At 40.9% G+C, this 21,580-nt stretch overlaps 1 protein-coding gene across 1 annotated transcript; it reads left to right on the top strand.

The window, feature by feature from the left end:
* Positions 1-3,272: 3,272 nt before the first annotated feature.
* LOC128627864 (serpin B6-like) lies at positions 3,273-21,432 on the top strand (the record flags this gene model as incomplete). Its single annotated transcript, XM_053668166.1, has 4 exons — positions 3,273-3,382; positions 11,967-12,141; positions 14,988-15,137; positions 21,306-21,432. Coding segments are annotated over exons 2-4 (442 nt in total), but the record flags the coding sequence as incomplete, so codon positions are not given.
* Positions 21,433-21,580: the final 148 nt, after the last annotated feature.

The following is a 21,580-nucleotide window of genomic DNA, read 5'->3' as shown; positions in this document are numbered from 1 at the left end:
TAACCACATGGAGACTAAATGACATATCACTAAACAACTAATGGTTACCAATAAGATCAAGGATATAATCAAAAGATACCATCAAACAAATGAAAATGAGAACAATACAACCCCAAATCTATGGAACAAGGCAAAATCATTCCTAAGAGAGAAATTCATAGCCTCACAGGCCTACATCAAAAACGAGGAAAAAATCTCAAACAATCTAACTTTACTGTTGAAGTAACTTGAAAAAGAACAATGAAAAAAGTTCAAAGTGAGTGGAAGAAAGCAAATAATACAGGTCATAGCAGAATTAAACAAAATAGTCTAAAATTTAATTAAAAATTGATGAAACCAACAGCTGGTTGAAATATATTTGAAAAAATAATGAAGGAAAATTTCCTCAATCTGGTGAAGGAAATAGACATGCAAGTCCAGGAAGCTCAGAGAGTCCCAAGGAAGTTGGATTCAAGGAGAAACACACCAAGGCACATCATGGTTAAATTACGATTAGAGATAAGGAGAGAATCTGAAAACCAACAAGAGAAAAAGAGAGATTTACCAACAAAGGAGTTCCCAGAAGGCTCTCAGCTGATATCTCAAAAGAAACCTTGCAGGCAAGAAGGGGCTGGAACGAAGTATTTGAAATCATGAAAGTCAAAGACCCACATCTAAGGTTACTCTATCCAGCTATTATTTAGAATAGAAGGGCAGATTAAGTGCTTCTCAGATAAGGTCAAATTAAATGAGTTCATCATCACCAAGCCCTTATTATATGAAATGTTACAGGGACTTACCTAAGAAAATAAGACAAAAATCATGTAGAGTAAAATGCCAGCAAACTGACAATTATTAACAAACACACCTAAAACAAAAACAAAACCAAACTGCACAATCATCTAGATCAGGGACAGAACCACAGAAATGGAGATCACATGGAGGGTTATCAAGAAGGAAGTGAAAGGGGGAGAGAGTGAGAAAAGGTACAGAGAATAAGTAGAATAAATGGTAGGTAGAAAATTAATAGGGGGAGAATAAGAATAGTAAGGGAAATGTAGAAGGCAAAGAACTTATCAGTATGACACATGGACATGAACTGAAGGGGGGAAATGTGGGTGGGAGGGGGTGTGCAGGATGGAGGGGAGTGAAGGGGGGAAAATGGGACAACTGTAATAGCATAATCAATAAAATTTATTAAAAAAATAAAAAGAAACCAAAACCTTGAAGCACATGTGCATGCTTATGTTCATTGTGGAGTTACTTACTGTAGCCATAATTTGCAAGCAGTTCAAGTGCCCATCAGTAGGTAACTACATATAAGCTATGATAAAATTATACAATGCAATACTACTCAGCCATAAAAAGGAAGGAAGCCTTACCTTCTGGGACAGCATTGATGCACCTGGAGGGTATGATGCTAAGAGAAATAAGCCAGTCAGAGAAAGACAAGCAACATATGTTTTCACTTATATGTGGAATGTAGTGAAGAAAATAAACTAACAAAGTGGAGACAGACTCATAGATACAGAAAACAGACAGATAGCTGTCAGAGGGGTGGGTGTTGGAAAGGGTGAAAAGAGTAAGGAAGTAAGTAAGGAAAAAAAAAAGACTCAAGGAGACAGAGAACAGTATGTTGGTTTCCAGGGAATATATCAGTAGGAACCCAAGAGACGAATTTGAAAGATCATAAACACCCCTATGTTCATTACCCCAGTGTTATTTATAATTGCCAAGATATAGAAACAGTTCAAGTGTTCACCAATAAATAAATGGATAAAACAACTATGAGGCATTAAGACAATAGAATTCTACTTGGCCATAAAATTAAAAACAAAAGAAAAATTTACTCTTTACAACAGTATGGATGGAACTGGAGAACTTTGTGCTAAGTGAAAGAGGACAATCAGAAAAAGACAAATACCAGATGAATTCACTCATAGGTGGAATCTAATGAACAAACTGAAGTAACAAACAAAACAAAGACAGACTCATAGATGGAGAGCAGATGACAGCTGGTTGGGTGGAAGGTTAGCGGGTGGAGGGACTGAGCAAGAAGGACTCATGGACATGGACACCAGTGTGGTGATTGCTGGGGGTTAGGGAAGTATAAGCGGACTAAATGGTAATGGGAAAAATACGATAAAAATTAAATTAAAAATAATAAAATAAAACACCCCAGAAAAAGAAAAAATTAAGCAAATATTCAGCATGTTCTTGGATAGGACAACTAAATAAACATGCCCATGTGGATTCACCATGAAGTAAATGCATGTGACCTGAAGGGAAGCAGAGTATGGCTCCCCAAATTGTGCCACTTTGGCATGAGGATTATTTCGTGCTAAAGGAAATGGAGACCCAGAAAATTTAGGGAAAACTCTTCCTCCCCCTTACCTGACTAAAAGAATTTAAATAGGGTGCCTGTCCCAAAAGAGAGCATTTACCAGAGGTACCTTTTTTATTCAAAAGACTTAGCAGCTCTGCAACAGAGCCAACATCTGATTATCAAATATCTGCTCTCCTTATCTCTGCTTTGGAATTGCCCTCCTCCCATTTGCAGGCCCAGGCCTCTATCCCATTCATTCCTTAGCTGGGGATGGCAAGAAGCCTCCATTGCCTGCCTGCTTTTGGTTAGATTGTTTGGCAGATAGAATGATGACATTGACATCTTAACTGGAGAAAATGAAATTTAATTTCAACCTGTAGGAACTGCAAAGATGTGAGACTTAGGGCAGGTCAGGATTTCATAGTATTTGCATAACTGATCATTTCTGGAGTCTAATTCACAGGGTTCAGAGGATTACTGGAGCCCTTGGATACACAAGAGGATCACGAAGCCTTTGCTGAATTGAATCTGTCTTCTGCACTGACAAAACTCAAATCAATGTACCAGGAACCAACACTTTCCTGTTTACTGAGGACATAATTTACAGTTCCTACAAAGCCAGAGTAAGACGCTGGTGGAGATGCGCAGTGCTGCGTCTGGAAGAAAAATCTCAGAGAAGGCAGGCCTTTCATTAGACTCTCTGGTCAGTAGGCGAGGTGACTACAACTGCGACCTGGAAGTATGCGCTCTGGAAGCAGATGCTGTTCCTTTGGCAGTGGGAGCTTGACTGGAGCCTGTGGATTAGCCCAGCTCCTTGGTTGCTAGCAGTTGAAAGGCACATGGTGCTCTCTGGGTAACATTCCTGCACCGCCCCCTCCCAACTGCAGAGACCCTAGAGTGCCAGTGCAGTACAAGATACTGGATAGGGTGGGGCTCTGACTCACTTTCAGGACTCCTCCCTCCTTCCCTGAGCCACACACATTAGAGGCCCTGAGCGGCTCCAGTTCCTCCAGCTGCTGATTAGCTCACTGCTGCTGCTTTGCAGACATTCTGACACCTTTGCAGACACATTTACAGGTCTGTTGCAGGACCCACTGGGAGACAAGGCAAGCGCCAGTCAGGGAGGGGAGGCTGGGCCTCGTGGTGTGGTCCTTGGACCAAGGGTTGGAACTGGGGAGGCTTCCTGCTCGAGTTCTCTTTAGGAGCCTAGGGGCACCAGCTTAGGGTGCTGCGTTTTGGTGAGTTGTTTTTGGTGGCTTCAGGTCCCTGGGGGCAAAGCATCCTTCTGAGCTATAAGCTCAACCTCCAGCCCGCAGGGGAGGTGGCCAGGGCCAATGGGGTGGGGCCGAGCCTTTCTGGCTGCTGCCCAGGGTCTCTGGTCCACTTGTGAAGCCTTCCCATCCAGGAGAGACAATTTACCCTGCCCCTCCTTGGACTACAGTGACGCAGCCTTCCCCAGGGCCAGGAGGCTCTGCACTGGTGGGGATAGGGGAATGATGAGGAGTGAGCGTGGCTGGGGGGAATTCGGACTGTGGGGGACACAGAGAAGTGCAGGGCTCCAGTCCTAACACTGGGGCTCCTGCCTTCTGGTGCTAGGCCTTAGCTTTGCGCACTGGGTGTGGCCTGTGTTCCTGAGGGTGGCCAATGCTGCACTGTTGAGGTCACTCAGGCCTGCATAGATAAAAATGAGGACCGTTCCAGATCATGTTATTTCTCTCCTTTTTATTAAACTTACTGTAGGCAAAATATTACTTGATTTGGTGTCAGCAGGGCTAACAGCCCTTTCTGGAGAAACTTACAGTTATACTTGGGGTTTGTGGTGCTAGAAGTAATTGGTGCCTGAGTCACTTTCTTTCCCCTCTTCCCTTTCTGGCCTAAGCTCGGCTTTGGAAATGAGAAGTCTAACAAATTAAACTCAAATGTTGCCGGGAATACTCAGATGCTAAGGGGAAGCTGAATCAGTGCTGGGAATTCCTGGGCAGATGTAACCCATGACAGGGATATGAGTCAAGCCTGCTTGCTTCCTCCCCTGTGTGGTTTAGAAGTGATAGGGCAAAATATCAGAACTGATGGAGGATGTCAAAGGTGATCTTTGGATTCAAGTACTGCAGTGTTGTCGTATTGCTGGGGCTAAGTAATGTGCACAGTGATAAAATGAATGAAAGACTGCTGTTACTGCTAATATGGGGTGCATTTCAGTGTGTCATGACTAACAAGGGTGCAATTTTTGTTGTACTTGGCGCCAGTAGACTAAGTGTTTTAAATTATGTGAGGCCAATTCCAATCCAAGTCATTTTATTACAATTTTGTGCATTAGAGTTAACTACAGCCAGTAACAGTAGAATGTAAGTAGAATGAATGGAATCACTGGTCTTGTCTACTTATACCAGTGATATTCAATGGGGTGTGGCAGGAAGAATTTTTAAAACATGCGACTATGAGGGGGATCCCTCAAACCGGGAATTATCTTCTGGAGAGCAGGCCCCTTTTGTCCAGGCTTCCCTAACTAGGCGAGTGTTCTAGGAACCCATCTGTGTGGGTGTCCCAGCAGGCATTGTTGTGAGAGGTTGCATTTGGCTTCAGTGAATTTTTTTCTGAACACACAGTGATGATTTAGGAAGGTACCTACCTGTGCCATGCGATGCCCTTTGTTCACCAGCAGGGTGAGAGACTGGGAGAGGAGACGGGAGGTAGTAGACTATTCCTTGTATCTGAGCATGTGAAGGAATTACCAAAAAGGCTTGAGTGATATGTAGAACATTTGGGGAAAAGTTGCCATACATACACAGAAAACTAGGGAAATGGGGTGGAAAGAGGCAATATTAACATAGGGATTAAGAGAGTGAACTCCAGAGTCCCACACACCTGGTTTCCAACCCTTTCTCTGTGACTTGTAGCCCTGTGACTTCAGGAATAAGACATTTAAACAACTTGGACTTGATTTCTTTCCTTTTCCATTGATGATATTCTCAATGTGCCTCACAGGCTTGTAAGGATCTTTTAGGAAAAGTGCTAACATAAGACCTAGTGCATAATATGTCCTCCAAAAGTCTATGTTTCTGAAATTGAAACTGTTAAATGTAATTATTAGCTATTGTTTTAAAAAATATTTATTTATAGAGAGGGGAAGAGAAAAACAAAGAGGAGAGAAATACTGATGTGAAAGAGAAATATCAATCAGCTGCTTCTTACACAAGCCCTGACTGAGGAACAAACCTGCAATTGAGGCATGTGCCCTGATGGGAAATTGAACTAGTGACCCTTTGCTTTGTGGGATTACGCCCAAGCAACTGAGCCACACTGGTCAGTGCTATTTTTCTTAAAATTTCTTTCTTCTCTTTCTTTCTTTCTTTCTTTCTTTCTTTCTTTCTTTCTTTCTTTCTTTCTTTCTTTCTTTCTTTCTTTCTTTCTTTCTTTCCTTTCTTTCTTTCCTTTCTTTCTTTCTTACTTTCTTTCTTTCTTTCTTTCTTTCTTTCTTTCTTTCTTTCTTTCTTTCTTCCTTTCTTTCTTCTTTCTCTCTTTCTTAAATATTTTGATACTATCCTTGGTACATATTTCTACTGCAGTCTTTTTTAGTTGGTTTTCTTAATAAGCTTTTTGAAGCCCATTTTACTGCATTCTCTTATCAAATTTAAGAGTATTCCATGCTCTGGCTGGTGTGGCTCTGTGCATTGAGCTTCCACCTGAGAACCAAAAGGTCACTGATTTGATTCCCAGTCAGGGCACATGTGTGGGTTGCAGGCCACACCCCGAGTCCGGGGGTGCAAGAGACAACCTGTCCCTGTTACTTTCCCTCTCTGCCTCCTTCCCTCTCTCTCTAAAAAATGAGTAAATAAAATCTTTAAAAAGAAATTAAAGGTATTTCATTGGTTTTAGCTGCCTTTTGAATAGGCCATTCCATTGTTTGCAAATTATGCTTATTTTGTTTTATTGCTGATAAATTTCCTTCTAATTATGTTTCATGAGTTCTTTTTGTCTTGGCCAGAACTTTTAGAACAAAGTTACACAAGTATCAGATAACAGATGTTTGTATCATGTATCTGTTGGGGAAACAAGTGAACCGCCCCTAATATTTTATCAGTAATGATGGTGGCTGCTGAAGGAGGTGATCTCAATCATATGAAGCAAGTATGGGAAGTATTTTCTGTTTAAGGACTTTTATCATAAGAGCAATATCCATTTTTTTATGGTGAATGTACTTTCTGCTAAATGATTATCCTGTGTATTTTAGATAAACCTCCAGGGCCTTGTTGATTTATTGTTTCTTATTTATTTAGCAATTTTCATAGAACTTAAATATAATTTTCCTGTTAAAGGCTATGAGCAATCATCTTCAATGGAGAAGTGTGTGGGAGCTAAAAAATTAATGCTTCCCACCTTCTAAGTTCTTCTAGCTAATACTTACATTAACAAATTAACAGGAGAAAATCAAAGTTTTAATACATGTGCATGGGGAACTCACATCGGTTTGAAAATTCCAAAGATGGGGAGGCAACCTTGGGTGTGTAAGCTATTTTTGGCGAAAGGAGAAAATGGGGCATAGGGGTCTTAGAGATGAGAAGCGAGAGGGGGTGGTTCAGAGGTAGATGAAAAGTGGAACACACATGGCAGGAGAATTTTTCCAGGCAAATCAGAAACAGTGGGTTGAGGTGGGTCTCTAGCTATCTGCCCCTGCCTGAAGCCTTCCTGTTTACCGTACTTAATACAAATCAGGCTAAGTTGACATCCTCAGATCTCCCTCCAGAAGCTAGTTTCTCTGTCTGAATGTCTTGGGCAGGAAAGGAGGGAGGGTCAAAGTATTATTCTAAGTTTTGTTTCTTAACAGGAAAAAATCAGTGGCCTGGTAGGTATCTTAAGGGCGGCAAAACTTTGACTCCCTTCAAATGAAATGCTGTTGTGGACTTTTATGAGCTGTGGAGATTGAGCTGTTTTTGCTCCTCTTCTGCACTAATTTTAATAACTGTTGCATATTAAAGACAGAAGGGGAAACAGATTATCTGGAACACCCCCTTCCTCATACAGGGAACAGAAGTCAGGCACTTCATTCAGGCAGGGCTCCAGAGCAGGGAATGTACACCTGCCTCCTTCCTGACTCCTCCCTTTTCCTCTGAATGTCCTTGTTTTTCTTTCAGTTCAGTATTTTTCAGGAGACTGAACCAGCTTTATGATGAGAAACTATTAATCTTTCCATTTCAAATTTCCATGACAAAAAGAAACAAAAATGCACTGATTTCCCCTCAGCAGCAGTAGAGCTCTGAGGGCTGGTCAGGCCAGTGCTGACCCTGGAGGAGAGGGAAGGCAGGTTGTGCTTTTTTGATTTCAGTGACAGAAAGGTCAGAGTCTAAAACAGATTCATTAGGGACATTACCAGAGACACAGTGCTTTACTAATGGCCTTTCTTTGGTTGGCATTTGCATTTGAATGACTATTCCTTCAACATTTAATGGGATAATGTGTGTGGATGGTAACAGTCTTGTGTGGGGTAAGAGGGGGATCTTTCTTTGGCCAGTTGAACTTAGACCAAAACCTAATATGCCCAAGGTCCTAAAACTCTGTGCATTCTCAGTTCACCTAAAAGAGGCTGAGCGACTGGGGGCCACATGATCCAGCCACCTCTCTCTGTGGGCTAAGCCATGTTAGGGCCAAAGCCAGAGGTGTCCCTGTCCCAGGCAAGAGATGACCAGTGTGGTGGAATGGGTCCACAGACACTTGTCTGAGTCTTGACATTTGATTATATTAGGAATGTTCAGGATTGTGTGTCTTGCTTTGGGATATCTCCTTCCTTTTCTAATTACTAATTCAGAAATGTCCCCCATTTTGTTATTGGTGGAAAATAAGTTCTTGCTGTGCCTGGAGGAAAAGAATTTCCTGAGACCTGCATGGGAGGGTGGGGCTCATGGTGAGCTCTACTGAAGATGTGAAAGTAAGGGGGTTCCCTTCCTGACTTCCCAATGTCCCCATCTCCATCTGTCTTGCCATGGAAAAGGTCCAATCTTGTCTTCTGTAGGGCTAGGATGAAGGTCACTGTGCAAAGTTTTTGGACTCCATATTAAAGTCCAGTCCAGTCCAGCATCTGGCCAGTTTAGCGTGTGTTTCCAGCTGTAGTCCATTGCTGTGCTGCAGTATTTAGGCCCCTTCTGGGAGCCTGCATTGGAGTCCCAGTGCTTTGGGCCATGTGGCTGTTAAGGCCACGTGGTTATGGAGAGAGCAGGCTAGTGCAAGTGCATTACCTGGGTGGGGGTGGGGGAAGAGAGATTGATTTTTGTTCCCCTGGGATTCTATTAGCTTGGGTTTGGTATGGACCAGGTGTGTTTTCCAAAATATTAATCAATTTCCTAAGTTTACTTGGGCTTTGGATGGGTTTACACCCCCTAGATAGACTGACAGGCCTCTGTGGCCCAGCACTTTCCCCTGCATTCCCCTCCAATCCCATACCAGAGGCAGGAAGGGAAGGGTGTTAATGCCCTTGGAGGAGCAGTGCTGTAGTACCCTGGAGTGGGAAAAGCTGTAGCTTCCTGGTGAGGCAAACAGGCTCATGCTCCCTATTTTACTGAGCTCCATGTCTAAGTGCCTTTGCTCCCCCTTTGTAGCTAAGTACTGATGGGGACAGTTTTACCAGCTGCTTTTCTGAAAACTGGTAAGCAGGCAGCTTTTTCTGATATAAAATCCAGATAACCAAAAATACATGTAATTCTGCATCAGTTTTGTATAATGCCTACTTTTATTTACATTGCTTTTTTCCAGGGCTCTGCAAAGTCCTCAAGTCATTTCTGTATCATCACAGCATGAGTTCTGCACAGAAGCATTTTAATAAAGGACATGATCCATTGTATTTTCATTAAAAATTACCTGTATTTTGTTGTGTAATGCACAGATATTTTGCCCAAATTTTTTGCATTTTTTAATTTTTAAAGATTCTATTTACATATTTTTAGAGAGAGGGAAGGGAGGGAGAGAGGGGAGAGAAACCCTCAGTGTGTGGCTGCCTCGCACACACTCTCTGCCTGCAGGCCCAGCAACCCAGGCATGTGCTCTGACTGGGATCAAACCAGTGACCCTTTGGTTGGCAGGCCTGCACTCAATCCATTGAGCCATACCAGCCAGAGCTTTTGCCCACATTTTTTAAGAGAAAAATGAAGATGTGCATTTTGCATGGGTAATACTAGTTCTGTACCTATATAAATGTTTTTAATTCTTTTATTTCTGCTTGTGCATTAAAGGTATAACTGTACAACATAACAATAATGTCTATATGTAAAATAATAGCCTAGAATACGATCACTGATTTCTTTCTAAATATAAATAAAAAATTGAGAGGAAAAAATTAAAATGAAAGATTCTTTTCCTGAAGGTTTGGGCAAAAATGTGAGTGTGCATTATAGATGGGAAGCTGGAAGCTGAAGAGGAGAATCTATCTCCTTGACTTTATAGCTTGTAGAGCTGCCTTCCTTGCACTTGTTGGTTGTCTCCCCCTCCCTGGAGTTTCCAAGTCAGCAGGGTGGCATCTTGCTTCAGTCCTCACAGTGGTTTGTTCTTCAGTGAAATGTCCCTCTGCCTCCCTCTTGTAAGGATTCATGTGATTACATTTCGGGTCCACTTGAATGATCTTCCCTATCTCAGAGACAATCTCCCCTCAAAGTGCTTAATTTGATCGCATCTGCATTCTCTTTTGTTATAGAAATGAAGAATTACATGTTCTATGGATTTTAATGGGGACATCTTATTCAGATATGAGGGGTGAAATATTATACTTTTTAATCCAGCTTCTAAATCCTGCTAGCTGGGCTAATAATCAAATCAACAGAGACAGACTAACAGGAGAAAATAAAATTTTAATACGAGTACATGGGGAATTTACAGAAGCATGAAAATTCCAAAGACAATGAGGCAAAATTTGGTATATATTTTCATTTTGGACAAAGTAGAAGGGGTAGGGGAATGGGTTCCTAGATTTCAGAAGTGGGAAGGGGCCACTAGCAGGTCATTGAGGAGCAGCCACACACACCTGGCAGGCAGATTTTGCCTCAAGGGGACATGGGGTGATCTGGCTACCAGGCCCCTGTTTGGTGCCTTCCTAATATGTCGTTCTTAATCCAAATTGGGCTGAAGTGAACATGCTTGGTTTCCTTCCTGAAGATGCAGTTTGCCTCTTCATCTCTTAGGTAGAAAAGGGGGAAGGTCAAAGGTTCTTTGAGTCTTTTGTTTCTTAATAACCACCTTAAAGTTAATACCCCAAAAGGCAGGTAGCTTCCAGGTTGCAAGACCTTAGTCCTCTTTATAGTTGGGGGATTGTTATATTAATTGGTGATCACAGTTACAAATGTAAAGGCCTGCTGGGGAAGAATGGCTTAGCTCTGCAGTCTTCACAGGTCTTTCAGTTAGATACCTCCTTCATGCCCCCAAACGGCTGCTCTTGCTTTCCCCTTTTGTTGTTCTGTGGGTTGCCACTCACTGCTCAGATGAGTCATTTCCCCATTCTCTTAACTGGGAAACACTAGTTTGGTAAATGTTCTGACACATGCTGTTCCCTGAGAGACCACTCATCTGGGGCCTGCTCTGCTGTATCTGCAACTCCTGACTGGCAGGCCCTTTGCTGTCTTTCCTCTCTACTGTTCCTCCTGGATACACCCTTCAGGCTGTCTCTTGAGTAACGACATTCAGGGTCGCAGTCCAAAGATAAGGCATTGGTCCCGAGTTCAGCGTATCTTGTTCCTCAGCTTGTGACAGGAGAAATTTTGAGACGTTCTAAATGAAAATGACAGCAGTCACTGGGTGAGAGAGACAGAACAGCTAGCCTGTTAGTAGCTGTGGACCAGCTCTGACAAAAGACTGCTACTTCTGCTGTGTATCCTGTGTTGGCATTTAGGATTAATTTCTAAGTGGCTATTTCCAAAATTATCCAAAAGAGATAATAGCCAGGAGCCATCAAATCCCAGGAGCCTCTGCTATCTGGACCTCAGGAGCCTTGACTTGCTCTTTACACTTGAACTTGCCAGTCCACAGCTAATGTACAGGTGCAGACACTTCCTTGCTGACTCTGTGCCTACCCCAGAGCTGGCCCTGCTTTAGCTTCTCCCACCCCCTTAATCTGTAGCTAATGTCATTTCTTTTACAGTGGCTTACATCTCTTTTATCTTAAGACTTCAGGGTACCCTAAACTGGAGTCTTCTCTTGTACATTATGAAAACATTCAAGAATCTTTTGTTATGTTACTTGGTGATTGGATTTATCATAGAAATGATTTTTAAATGATAAAGTAATGCTTGTAAGCCCATATAACACACCAAACAACACAGAACCAGAACGAAAAGTGCATAAGTCCTTTACTGATCTCTCCCCCGGGAAGGTAACTGGGGCGAGTGGCTGAGTGTGTGTCTTTCTCCATTTTCTCTGGACTCACAGACAAGTGTGCAGGTACAAGTCCTCCCCCTTCCTCCGACAAACCAAGATCATATTATAAACTGAACTTTAATTTTCCTTTGACTTAATATTAGAAACACCCAAAAATAATTTTGAGGTTTGCCCCAAAGAAATAGAGTTTTGGATGTGCACAAATTTGCTGATAGACCCAAAGTGTCAGGAGTAACTATGAACAGAGTGACTTGCAGTTAATGTGTAAACCTATATTTATGCGATACTGATTTTAAGTCCATTGTTTCAGACTTACCATCATGGATGCTCTTTCAGAAGCAAATGGTACTTTTGCCTTAAACCTGTTGAGAAAGCTGGGTGAAGACAACTCAAAAAATGTGTTTTTCTCTCCCATGAGCATCTCCTCTGCCCTGGCCATGGTGCTCCTGGGGGCAAAAGGAAACACCGCTGCCCAGATGGTCCAGGTATGTGTCTGACGCCATCTCGGGACAACAGGAAACACTAGTAATTTGTCAGTGAACTGTTCTTCCACCTTTCAAATCCCAAAGGACTTACTCTCTGGTAGAGTTTTGAGGGTGTGGGTAAAATGTTGCCAGGGAAGGACATGTTAGCCCTGTGCTAGTGACTTGGGGTGAGCACCCCTGATCTGTTAGGGATGGAGAGGCACCCTCTAGTCAGTTCAACAAGTGGTTTTACCACCCCCTGGTAATGGTTTGTCTAGGAGTTTGTGAGTAGGTACAAAGTCACAAGGTCCAGGTTGAGTCCTCTGGTAGTCTTTGGGTATTGGCAAATGCTTTTCAATTGTTAAAATTTATTTTAATTTTCTTCTTTAACTGTAAAACCTTTCAGTGGTGTTTCAGTTATTTGTTGTTGAGCAACTACCACCCCAAAACTTAGCACTTAAGATGAAGATTTCCTCTGGATGGGTTGGGTGGTGCTTCTGTTCCACTTGGCTCTCTGCTGAGTCACTGGCGTGGGGCCTCGGGCCTCTTCCATCCGGGTGGCCTCCTCTGTGGGCTGCCTTGGCCCCCAGGCCTCCCACGACATGGTGTCTCTTTGATTGGGTGCTTGGACTTCTTCATAGGACAGTGTCTAGCTTACAAGAGGAGAAGCTTAAATGTGTAAGTACTTATTGAAGCCTGTGTTCTGTCACACTTTCTCATGCCCTGCTCACTGAAGCCAGTCACAGGACCAGAGTTTGCCCCCAGAGGGGCTGTACAGGGCATGAACACCAGGGACACAGCTTCTTGGGGACCCTCCCTGAGAGCCGCAGTCTGCCTTCTGGCTCCTAATGACTCACAGCCCTTGTATATGTAACATACACTTAACCCTCCCAAGGGCACAGAGTCTAATATCACAATGGGGCCATACTCAGGCTTGAAATGAAGGAGGAAGAGGACTATTGGGCTACTCAGTGTAGTTCCTGGGTGCAGAGCTTTGTGAACTACAGAAAAATTATTGCCCCCTCACTTCACAATATGCAGTGGTGACAATATGCAGTGGACATTCCCTTCACCTATTGTAAAGGGAGGTGTCTCAGACTGCTAGAGCTGCCATAACAAAGTACCACACACTAAGTGGTCAATAGAAGAGAAATTTGCCCTGGCTGCTGTTGCTCACTGGATTAAACACCAGCGTGTGAACCAAGAGATTGCTGGTTCAGTTAGAAGTGAGGGCACATGCCTTTTTGGGGGCCAGGTCCCCAGTAGGGGGTGCACAAGAGGCAATCACTACACATTGATGTTTCTCTCCCTTTCTTTTTCCTTCTCTAAAAATCAGCCAATAAATAAAATCTTTTAAAAAACACATTGAAAAAGCCCCAGAAATTTATTTTCTGTCAGGCCTGGATAGTGGAAGTGTAAGAAAAGGTGTCAGCAGGTATTCTAAACAGTTGTGGGATTTCCGTATAACTTCAATCTGCTTCATCCAACAAAAGCACAGGTCTAATACCTGTTGGAGGCAGGACTCTGTGCTGGGGGACAGTGTCCTTAAGATGCTCAGAAGGACTGTTTGCCTAGCAAGAGGGTGTGTGAGGAATTTCCTTAATCGTTCTAAGGCTTTCACAAAGGGGATCTTTATCTTGCCCTTGGGGTCTGTGCCTTGGAGTTGACTGTTGCCCTGAGATCACTTCTCATTTTTAGAATCATTTCCCTGCTGGAAAGTGTGGGAACAAGAAACATTAGAAACATTCTTATTTTCTACCCAGCAAATCCTACATTGGAAATATTTCTTTTAAATTCTGCTTGAAAATGAAACAATTTTTTTCTTTAGCTCATGCTTACCTTCCTATACTTTAACCCAGGAAGCTGAAAAAACCCACATGTTTTGTGAACATCTCCTTAACCAGATTTATGGTTCATTGGCAAAACGTCCAACCTTTCCCTCCATTGCAGGTGACAGTCTGTCCCGTTCTTCTGCCAGTACATGCATGATCTTCTTTTCTCGAGCCTTTGGCAGGAGTGTCTTTGCTCTCCTCCTTGCCTCTACTCACCGTCTCCTGACCCCTTCCATTCAGCCTCTGTCAGCTGCCCAGGTTTGAAGCAAGTGGTAGACACACTTTAAGTTTCTGTTATGGCACAACTCCATGTCTAGATTGCTTCATGGATCTTCTGTGGCTGTGAAACAAATTGACAATGGTGGATTATTTTTCAGACTTTGTGGCCTGACCCCAGGGTGCCAGCTGGGATCACTCATGGTCCAAGAAAGGCCTCTATGACCTGTCTGGGGCCTTGGGGCTGGCTGATGGCTGAGGCCGCCATTCTACAAGTAGCTCTCCCCCTGTGGTGCTGCTCTCCAGGCCTTTCTACATGACTTCCTCAGGACAGCTCGAACTTCCTTACAGCATGGTGGCTGGGGTACAGGAGAACTTCTGAAGCTGCCAGGCCTGTCAAGGCCCAGTGTCACTTCTCCTGCATTGTGTGGTTAGAGCAATCTCAGGACCAGTCTGGACCCAGGACCAGGGAGAGGCTGCACCTTTTGTTATCAGGAGTGGCCTGTCTTTACTAGAATGAAAAGCCTTATTTTAGACAGACTTATTTTTAGACAGACTACAAGTACTGAGCACCCAGAACCTGGGTTTGCAAGGGGCGTTTTCTTGTCCTGCCAGTGCAGACAGGGCTCTGACTCCATGCAGGAAGTATTATCAGGATTGAGTGGCTTTCAAGTTAGTTTCTGTCTTTAATTGAATGAATCTTCTTTTAAGCTGTAGTGGGAATCTGTACAGTTCTTAGACAGAGTTTAGTGTTGTATCCAGTTTCCTGAAGTCTAAGCATACTGAAGTTGAACACTTTTATTCTGTTTTATATTTTAGGCACTTTCTCTAAGTAAAAGTGGAGGCGGAGGTGAAGATGTCCACCAGGGCTTCCAATCACTTCTCACTGAAGTTAACAGGACGGGCACACAGTACTTGCTTCGAACCGCCAACAGGCTCTTTGGAGAAAAGTCTTATGCTTTCAACTCAGTAAGTTATACTTGCCATTTTTCACCAAGAAATGAAAGATCACAATGCGGTGGGGAGAGGGGTTCATGTGGTACAGCAGAAACCTGGTGGGCTACAAATTTGCACAGATTTACATGAGCTCAGGACTCACATACTTCCTTCCTTCAACTCTCACTTATTTCCTGTGTAAAATGATCCTTATCACAAGTACTGTCTAAATACTAATGCAGCTTTAGTGAATTATTTTTTAAAAACTAACCTACAGCATAATACAATTCAAGATGACTTGGCTAAAACAAAGATTAAACTGGTATTTTTAATTATTATTTTTAGTTGTTGGCAATTTTTTTGTGCAGTGTGAGGTGTTAAACATTTTGCACATGTAAATACTTTGTCTATTCCAACTGAGAATTTTTTTAAGTTCCTATTTGTCTAAGTATACTGGTTTTTTTTATAATGCTATCCATTTTTCAAAAAAATGCTCGTATGATGTGTAATATAGATTTCTTATTTAAAAAACACAAAAAAGCAGACAAAGCAAGAGCACTCAAATCTTCTTTTGCATACCCTATTGCTCCCCTCCCTCATATAAGAGCTTTCATAGATTTCAAGTGTGTATCCCCCATACATACAGGAATTTGTTTTGTGGGCTTTTGCCCTATAGAATACCGTTATACCATACATATTCTTTTGTAATTTGTTTCTTTCCAACTAACACTATGACTTGAATTCTTTGCAACTTAGTATATGTGGATTTACCTTACACTTTAACTATTATATGGTATTCTTTTTTCTTGTTATTTTTCCTTAGGTTTGTTTTTCTCATAGGAAGATACTTTCACTGTTTTTAGATGGGGGGAGGAAAGAGAGAGAGACAGAATGAGAAGGAAAGAGGAAGAGAAAAATCAATGTGAGAAGGAATCATCCAGTGGTTGCCTCCCTTATGTACCCTGCCTGGGGATCAAACCAGCAATCAAAGAATGTGCCATAATGGGAATTGAACTGGCAAACTTTTGGTGTATGGGAAGGTGCTCCTACCAACTAAGTCACCCTGCCAGGGCCTTAGTTTTTTTTGGGGGGGGGTTTGTTTAAATTTATGTTTGTTTTCTCTTTTTGGTTGTCTGGTAGTCTTTTTATTTTTCTACTTTAGTTTTGTTGTTTACACGAATTCAGATGTCCCCATTTTCCCCCACTTTGCCCATATTGTTTGTAGCCATTCTGGCAGGGATGGGATGATATGTCATTGTGATTTTAATTTGCATCTTTCTGATGATTAATGACACTGATGATTGTTTTCATGTGTTTATTGGTCATCTTTATGTCCTCTTTGGAGAAGTGTCTACGCAGGTCCTTTGTCCATTTTTAGATTGTATTGTTTGTCTTCTTGGTGTTCACCTGTGTTAAGTTCTTTATATATTTTGGAAATTAACCCCTTTTCAAATGTATCCTTGGTAAATATGTTTTCTCCTACAGTGGATACACTTTTCATTTTCTTGTTTGTTTCTTTTGCTGTGCAGATGCTTTTTTGTTTGAAATATTAAATAGTTGAATTTGTTTATTTTTTCTTTGTTTCCCTTGCCCTAACAGACATATTGGCAAAATATTGGTATGAGGATTGTCTGAGATTTTACTGCCTATGTTTTCTTCTAGGATTTGTATGGTTTCTTGACTTATAGTTAAGTCCTTTATTTATTTTGAATTTATTCCTGTGTATAATGTAAGTTTCATTTTTTTCATGTACCTGTGCAATTTTCCCAAAACTATTTGTAGCAGAGACTGTTTTTAGTCCATTTTTGCTCTTGACTCCTGTGTCAGATATTAATTGACCGCACAGCCATGGCTGATTTTTGGGTTTCTGTTCTGTTCCATTGATATATATGCCTGTTCTTATGCCAATGCCAGGCTGTTTTGATTACCATGGCTTGTATAGGTTCATATCCAGTATTGTGTTACCTCTAAGTTTGTTCTCTTTTGGGAAGATTGCTGAGGCTCTTTGGGGTCTTTTTTTGGTTCCAAATATATTTTTGGAATTTTCTCCTAGATCCGTGAAATATGTTATTGATATTTTAGTATGAATGGTGTTGATTCTATAGCTAGTATGGAATCTTTAGATAGTATGGATATTTTAATGATGTGAATTCTTCTAATCTATGAATGTGGTATGTGCTTTCACTTATTTGTATCTTCCTCAATTTCTTAGTGCAATGTCCTATAGTTTTCCAAATATAGGTCTTTTCCCTCCTTGGTTAAATTTATCCCTAGGTCACGCAGCAACATTTTTACCAATATGTCCCCTAGAGCAAGGAATATAAAGGAAAGAATAAACAAATGGGATCTTATCAAAATAAAAAGCTTCTGCATGGCTAAAGAAAACAGTATTAAATTAAAAGGACAACCAACTGTATGGGAAAACATATTTGCCCATGATACCTCTGACAAAGGTTTAATCTCCAAAATATACAAAGAACGTACACGACTCCACTCTAAGAAGACAAGCAACCCAATTAAAAAATGGGAAAAGGACTTGCACAGACACTTCTCCAAGGAGGACATACAGAATATCCAGAGACACATGAAGAGATGCTCAATATCATTAGCTATCAGAGAGATGCAAATAAAACCACAATGAGATACCACTTTATACCAGTCAGGATGGCTATCATAAACAAAGCAACAAACAACAAATGTTGGAGAGGTTGTGGGGAAAAGGGGACTTTAGTTCACTGTTGGTGGGATTGCAGACTGGTACAACCATTATGGAAAAGAGTATGGAATTTTCTCAGAAAAATAAAAAGCAAACTGCCTTTTGACCCAGCAATTCCACTGCTTGGATTATATCCTAAGAATCCTAAAACATCAATTTCAAAGAACCTATGCACCACAATATTCATAGCAGCACAATATACAATAGCCAAGAGTTGGAAGCAACCTAGGTGCCTGCCAGTAAATGAATGGCTCAAAAAATTGTGGTACATATACACAGTGGAATTCTATGCAGCAGAGAGAAAGAAGGAGCTCCTACCCTTTGCAACAACATGGATGGAACTGGAAAGCATTATGCTGAGTGAAATAGGCCAGGTGTTGAAAGACAAATACCATATGATCTCACCTTTAACAGGAAGCTAAACAACAAAACAAACAAGCAAGGAGAAAAAAAAAAAAACTAAGACACTGAAATAGAGAAGATGGGGACAGTGACCAGAGGGGAGAGGGAAGGGAAGTTAAGGGGAAAAAGTGGGAGGGATTTGGAGGAACAAATAGGGAGGACACAGGGAAGAGAACTAAGGGGGGTGGAAATGGGAGGGAGGTGGGGAGCAAGGTTTGGGGGAGGCTGGGATGGGAGAAATAGACAAAAAAACTGTACTTGAAAAATAACTAAATAAAAAAACATAAAAAACAACAACAACAAAAAAGAAATATAAAAAGGCACAAATGAATCTAAAGATATGGTATTCTCATGGATAGGAAGAAATTAATTTTTAGATGTCCACAATACCCAAAGCAATGTATAGACTCAATGCCATCCTGATGAAAATACTGGGGACATTTTTGCAAAAGCTACCAGCAAAAAACCTAAATTTTTTTAAACATTTTAAAATTGTTGTTCAGGGTACCGTTTTCTGCCTTTCCCTGTCACCCCTCTCCACAACCCCTGCCCCTTCATTACCTCCCTCCCCTGTTTGGACACACCCCTACCACCTGTTACTTTCCATGTGTCCTTTATAATTGTTCATGCAAACCCTTCAACCTTTTCCCCTATAATCCTCTCCTCTCTCTCCCTCTGGTCACTGTCAACCTGTTCTAATTTCAGTCTTTGTTTTCTACTTTATTTGCTTGTTTGTATTGTTGATTTGTGGGTGTACCTGATCAAAGTGAGATCATATGGTATTTGTCTTTTCACCACCTGGCTTATTTCACTTAGCATAATGCTCACCACTTTCATTCATGCTGTTGCAAAGAATAAGAGCTCCCTTCTTTCTTTCTGCTGCATGACTATTGTGAATGAATTTACCATAGTTTTGGGATCCATTCATTTAACTGATGGGCACTTAGGTTGCTTCCAGAAGTTGACTATTGTAAATTGTGTTGCTTTTAAACATTGGGGTGGATAGGTTCTTTTGGACTGGTGTTTCAGGGTTCTTAGGATGTAATACTAGGGAGTGGAATTGCTGGGTCAAGAAACAGTTCCTTTTCAGTTTTTGGAGGGAATTCCATACTGTTTTCCATAGTGGTTGTACCGGTCTATAATGCACCAACAGCACTAAGGGGTTCCCTTTTCGCCACAACCTCTCCAACACTTGTTGTTTGTTGCTTTGTTTATCATGGCCATTCCCAATGGTGTGAGGTGGTATCTCATTGCGGTTTCAACAATTCTAAAATCTTTATGAGACTGTAATAAATCCTGAATAGCCAGAGCAGTTTTGAGGAACAAAACTGGGGAGTCATGCTCACTACCTAATATCACACCATTCTATAAGGCTGTAACTATATTGTATTTGATAACTATAATCAAAACAACATGTTACTGGTAGAAAAGCAAACACATAGATCAAAGGAACAGAATAGCTCAGAAATAAACTCACCAATATGGCCAGTTAATTTGGACAAAGGAGAAAAGAATATTCAAACGTGTAAAGACAGTCTCCTCAATAAATGATGTTGGGATACATGCAAAAAGTGAAACTAGATCACTTTCTTATAAGACATGTAAGGAAAAGCTCAAATTGGTTAATGACTTATATTTAAGACCTGAAGCCCAAACAATCCTAGAAGAAAACATAGGCAAGGAACTTTTCCAAGTCACTCTTAACAATATTTTTTGGACATGTCTTCTACAGCAGGGGAAGCAAAACAAACAAACAAATGGGACTACATCAAAGTAAAAATTTCTGCACAGTGCAGGAAACAGTTCACAAAATGAAAAGACAACTTGCTGAATGGGAAAAGATATTTGCCAGTAATACATCTGATTTGGGTTTAATATCCATAGTATATAAGCACCTCATACAATTTAACACTAAAAGTAGGGAAACCCAAAACAAAACCAAAAAGAATCTAATTAAAATGGGCATAGGGCCTGGACAGACATATCTCCAAAGAGAACATACAAATGGCTAATGGACATATGAAAAGGCATCAACATCACTGCTCATCAGCCAAATGCGAATTAACACCACTGTGATATATTACCTCACACTTGTCAGAATGGCTATCATCAATAAACTCAGAAACAACCAGTGTTGGTGAGGATTTGGAAAAAAGGGATCCTTTGTGCACTATTGGTGGGATTGTAACTTGGTGCAGCCACTGTGGCAAAGAATATGGAGGTTACTTAAAAAATTAAAAAATAGAACTGCCATATGACCCCTGAAATTTTACTTCTATACTGTTTTACAACTGAGGAAACTGAAAACATTTATTTGAAAGGATACACGAACCTTTATGTTCATTGCGGCATTATGTACAACAACGAAGATATGGAAACACCCTAAGTGTCCATCAGTAGATGAATGGGTACAGAAGAAGTAGTGCATATATACTATAGAACTCAGCCATCAAAAGTGAAACCTTGCCATTTGTGACAATATGAATGGACCTTAAAGGGTATAATACTGAGTGAAAAAAGTCACACAGAGTAAGACCAATACTGTATTTTGCCATGTATAATGCACAGCCACATTTTTGGCCCAAAGTTTGAGGGAAAACAATCTTTTGTTTTAGTTTGTTTTAATGAACTATTTATTTGTATTTAGATCCATGTTTTTGGTATTATAAAGCAATTTTATAATTCCTTTATTTTCCAATATATTATGGTATGAGAAATTTCATGTAAAAAGTAGTTTTACAGCTTTTTAGAGTTATACTTTTAAGGCATAACCATAAATAAAATAATTTAAAACATTTATCTAGATACAGAATTCGTATTACCCATGTATAATTCTCATCCTTATTTTTTCTTAAAATTTTTGGGAAAAAGATGCACATTATATGCCTGCAAAATATGGTACTAAGGATTTCACTTATTTTGTAGAATCTAAAGAAAAAAATAAATGAACAAATGAAACAAAAACAAACATGCAGATAAAGATAACAAAGTAATGATCACCAGATGGGCGAATGTTGCAGGAACAGGTGAAACAGCTGAAGAGATTTTTGTAGACCGTGCTGTTGTGTTGCTGTCTCCCCAAGTCTTTCAAAGATTCTTTCCCACAAATTCTACCGAGCAGACACATGGAAGAGAAAGCCTCGACTTCCTCCAAGGCTGCAGAGGGAGGCAGGACACACATAAACTCCTGGGTAGCAAAGAAGACAGAAGGTGAAAATATACTGTTTCTATTTTAATAGTATTTTAATAAGTTTGACTGTCAGTTTCTTCATAGGAACATGAAATGTAAATGAGTAATTGTTTTTCTCAAAAATAACTGTAAACTGCCTGGTCTCATAGAATAGTTGGTGAATATCAT

The sequence above is a fragment of the Artibeus jamaicensis genome, unplaced genomic scaffold, assembly GCF_021234435.1.
Source record: "Artibeus jamaicensis isolate MK-2021 breed Jamaican fruit bat unplaced genomic scaffold, CSHL_Jam_final contig_1457, whole genome shotgun sequence".
Taxonomy (NCBI): domain Eukaryota; kingdom Metazoa; phylum Chordata; class Mammalia; order Chiroptera; family Phyllostomidae; genus Artibeus; species Artibeus jamaicensis.
This window is presented reverse-complemented; position numbering and strand designations above follow the sequence as displayed.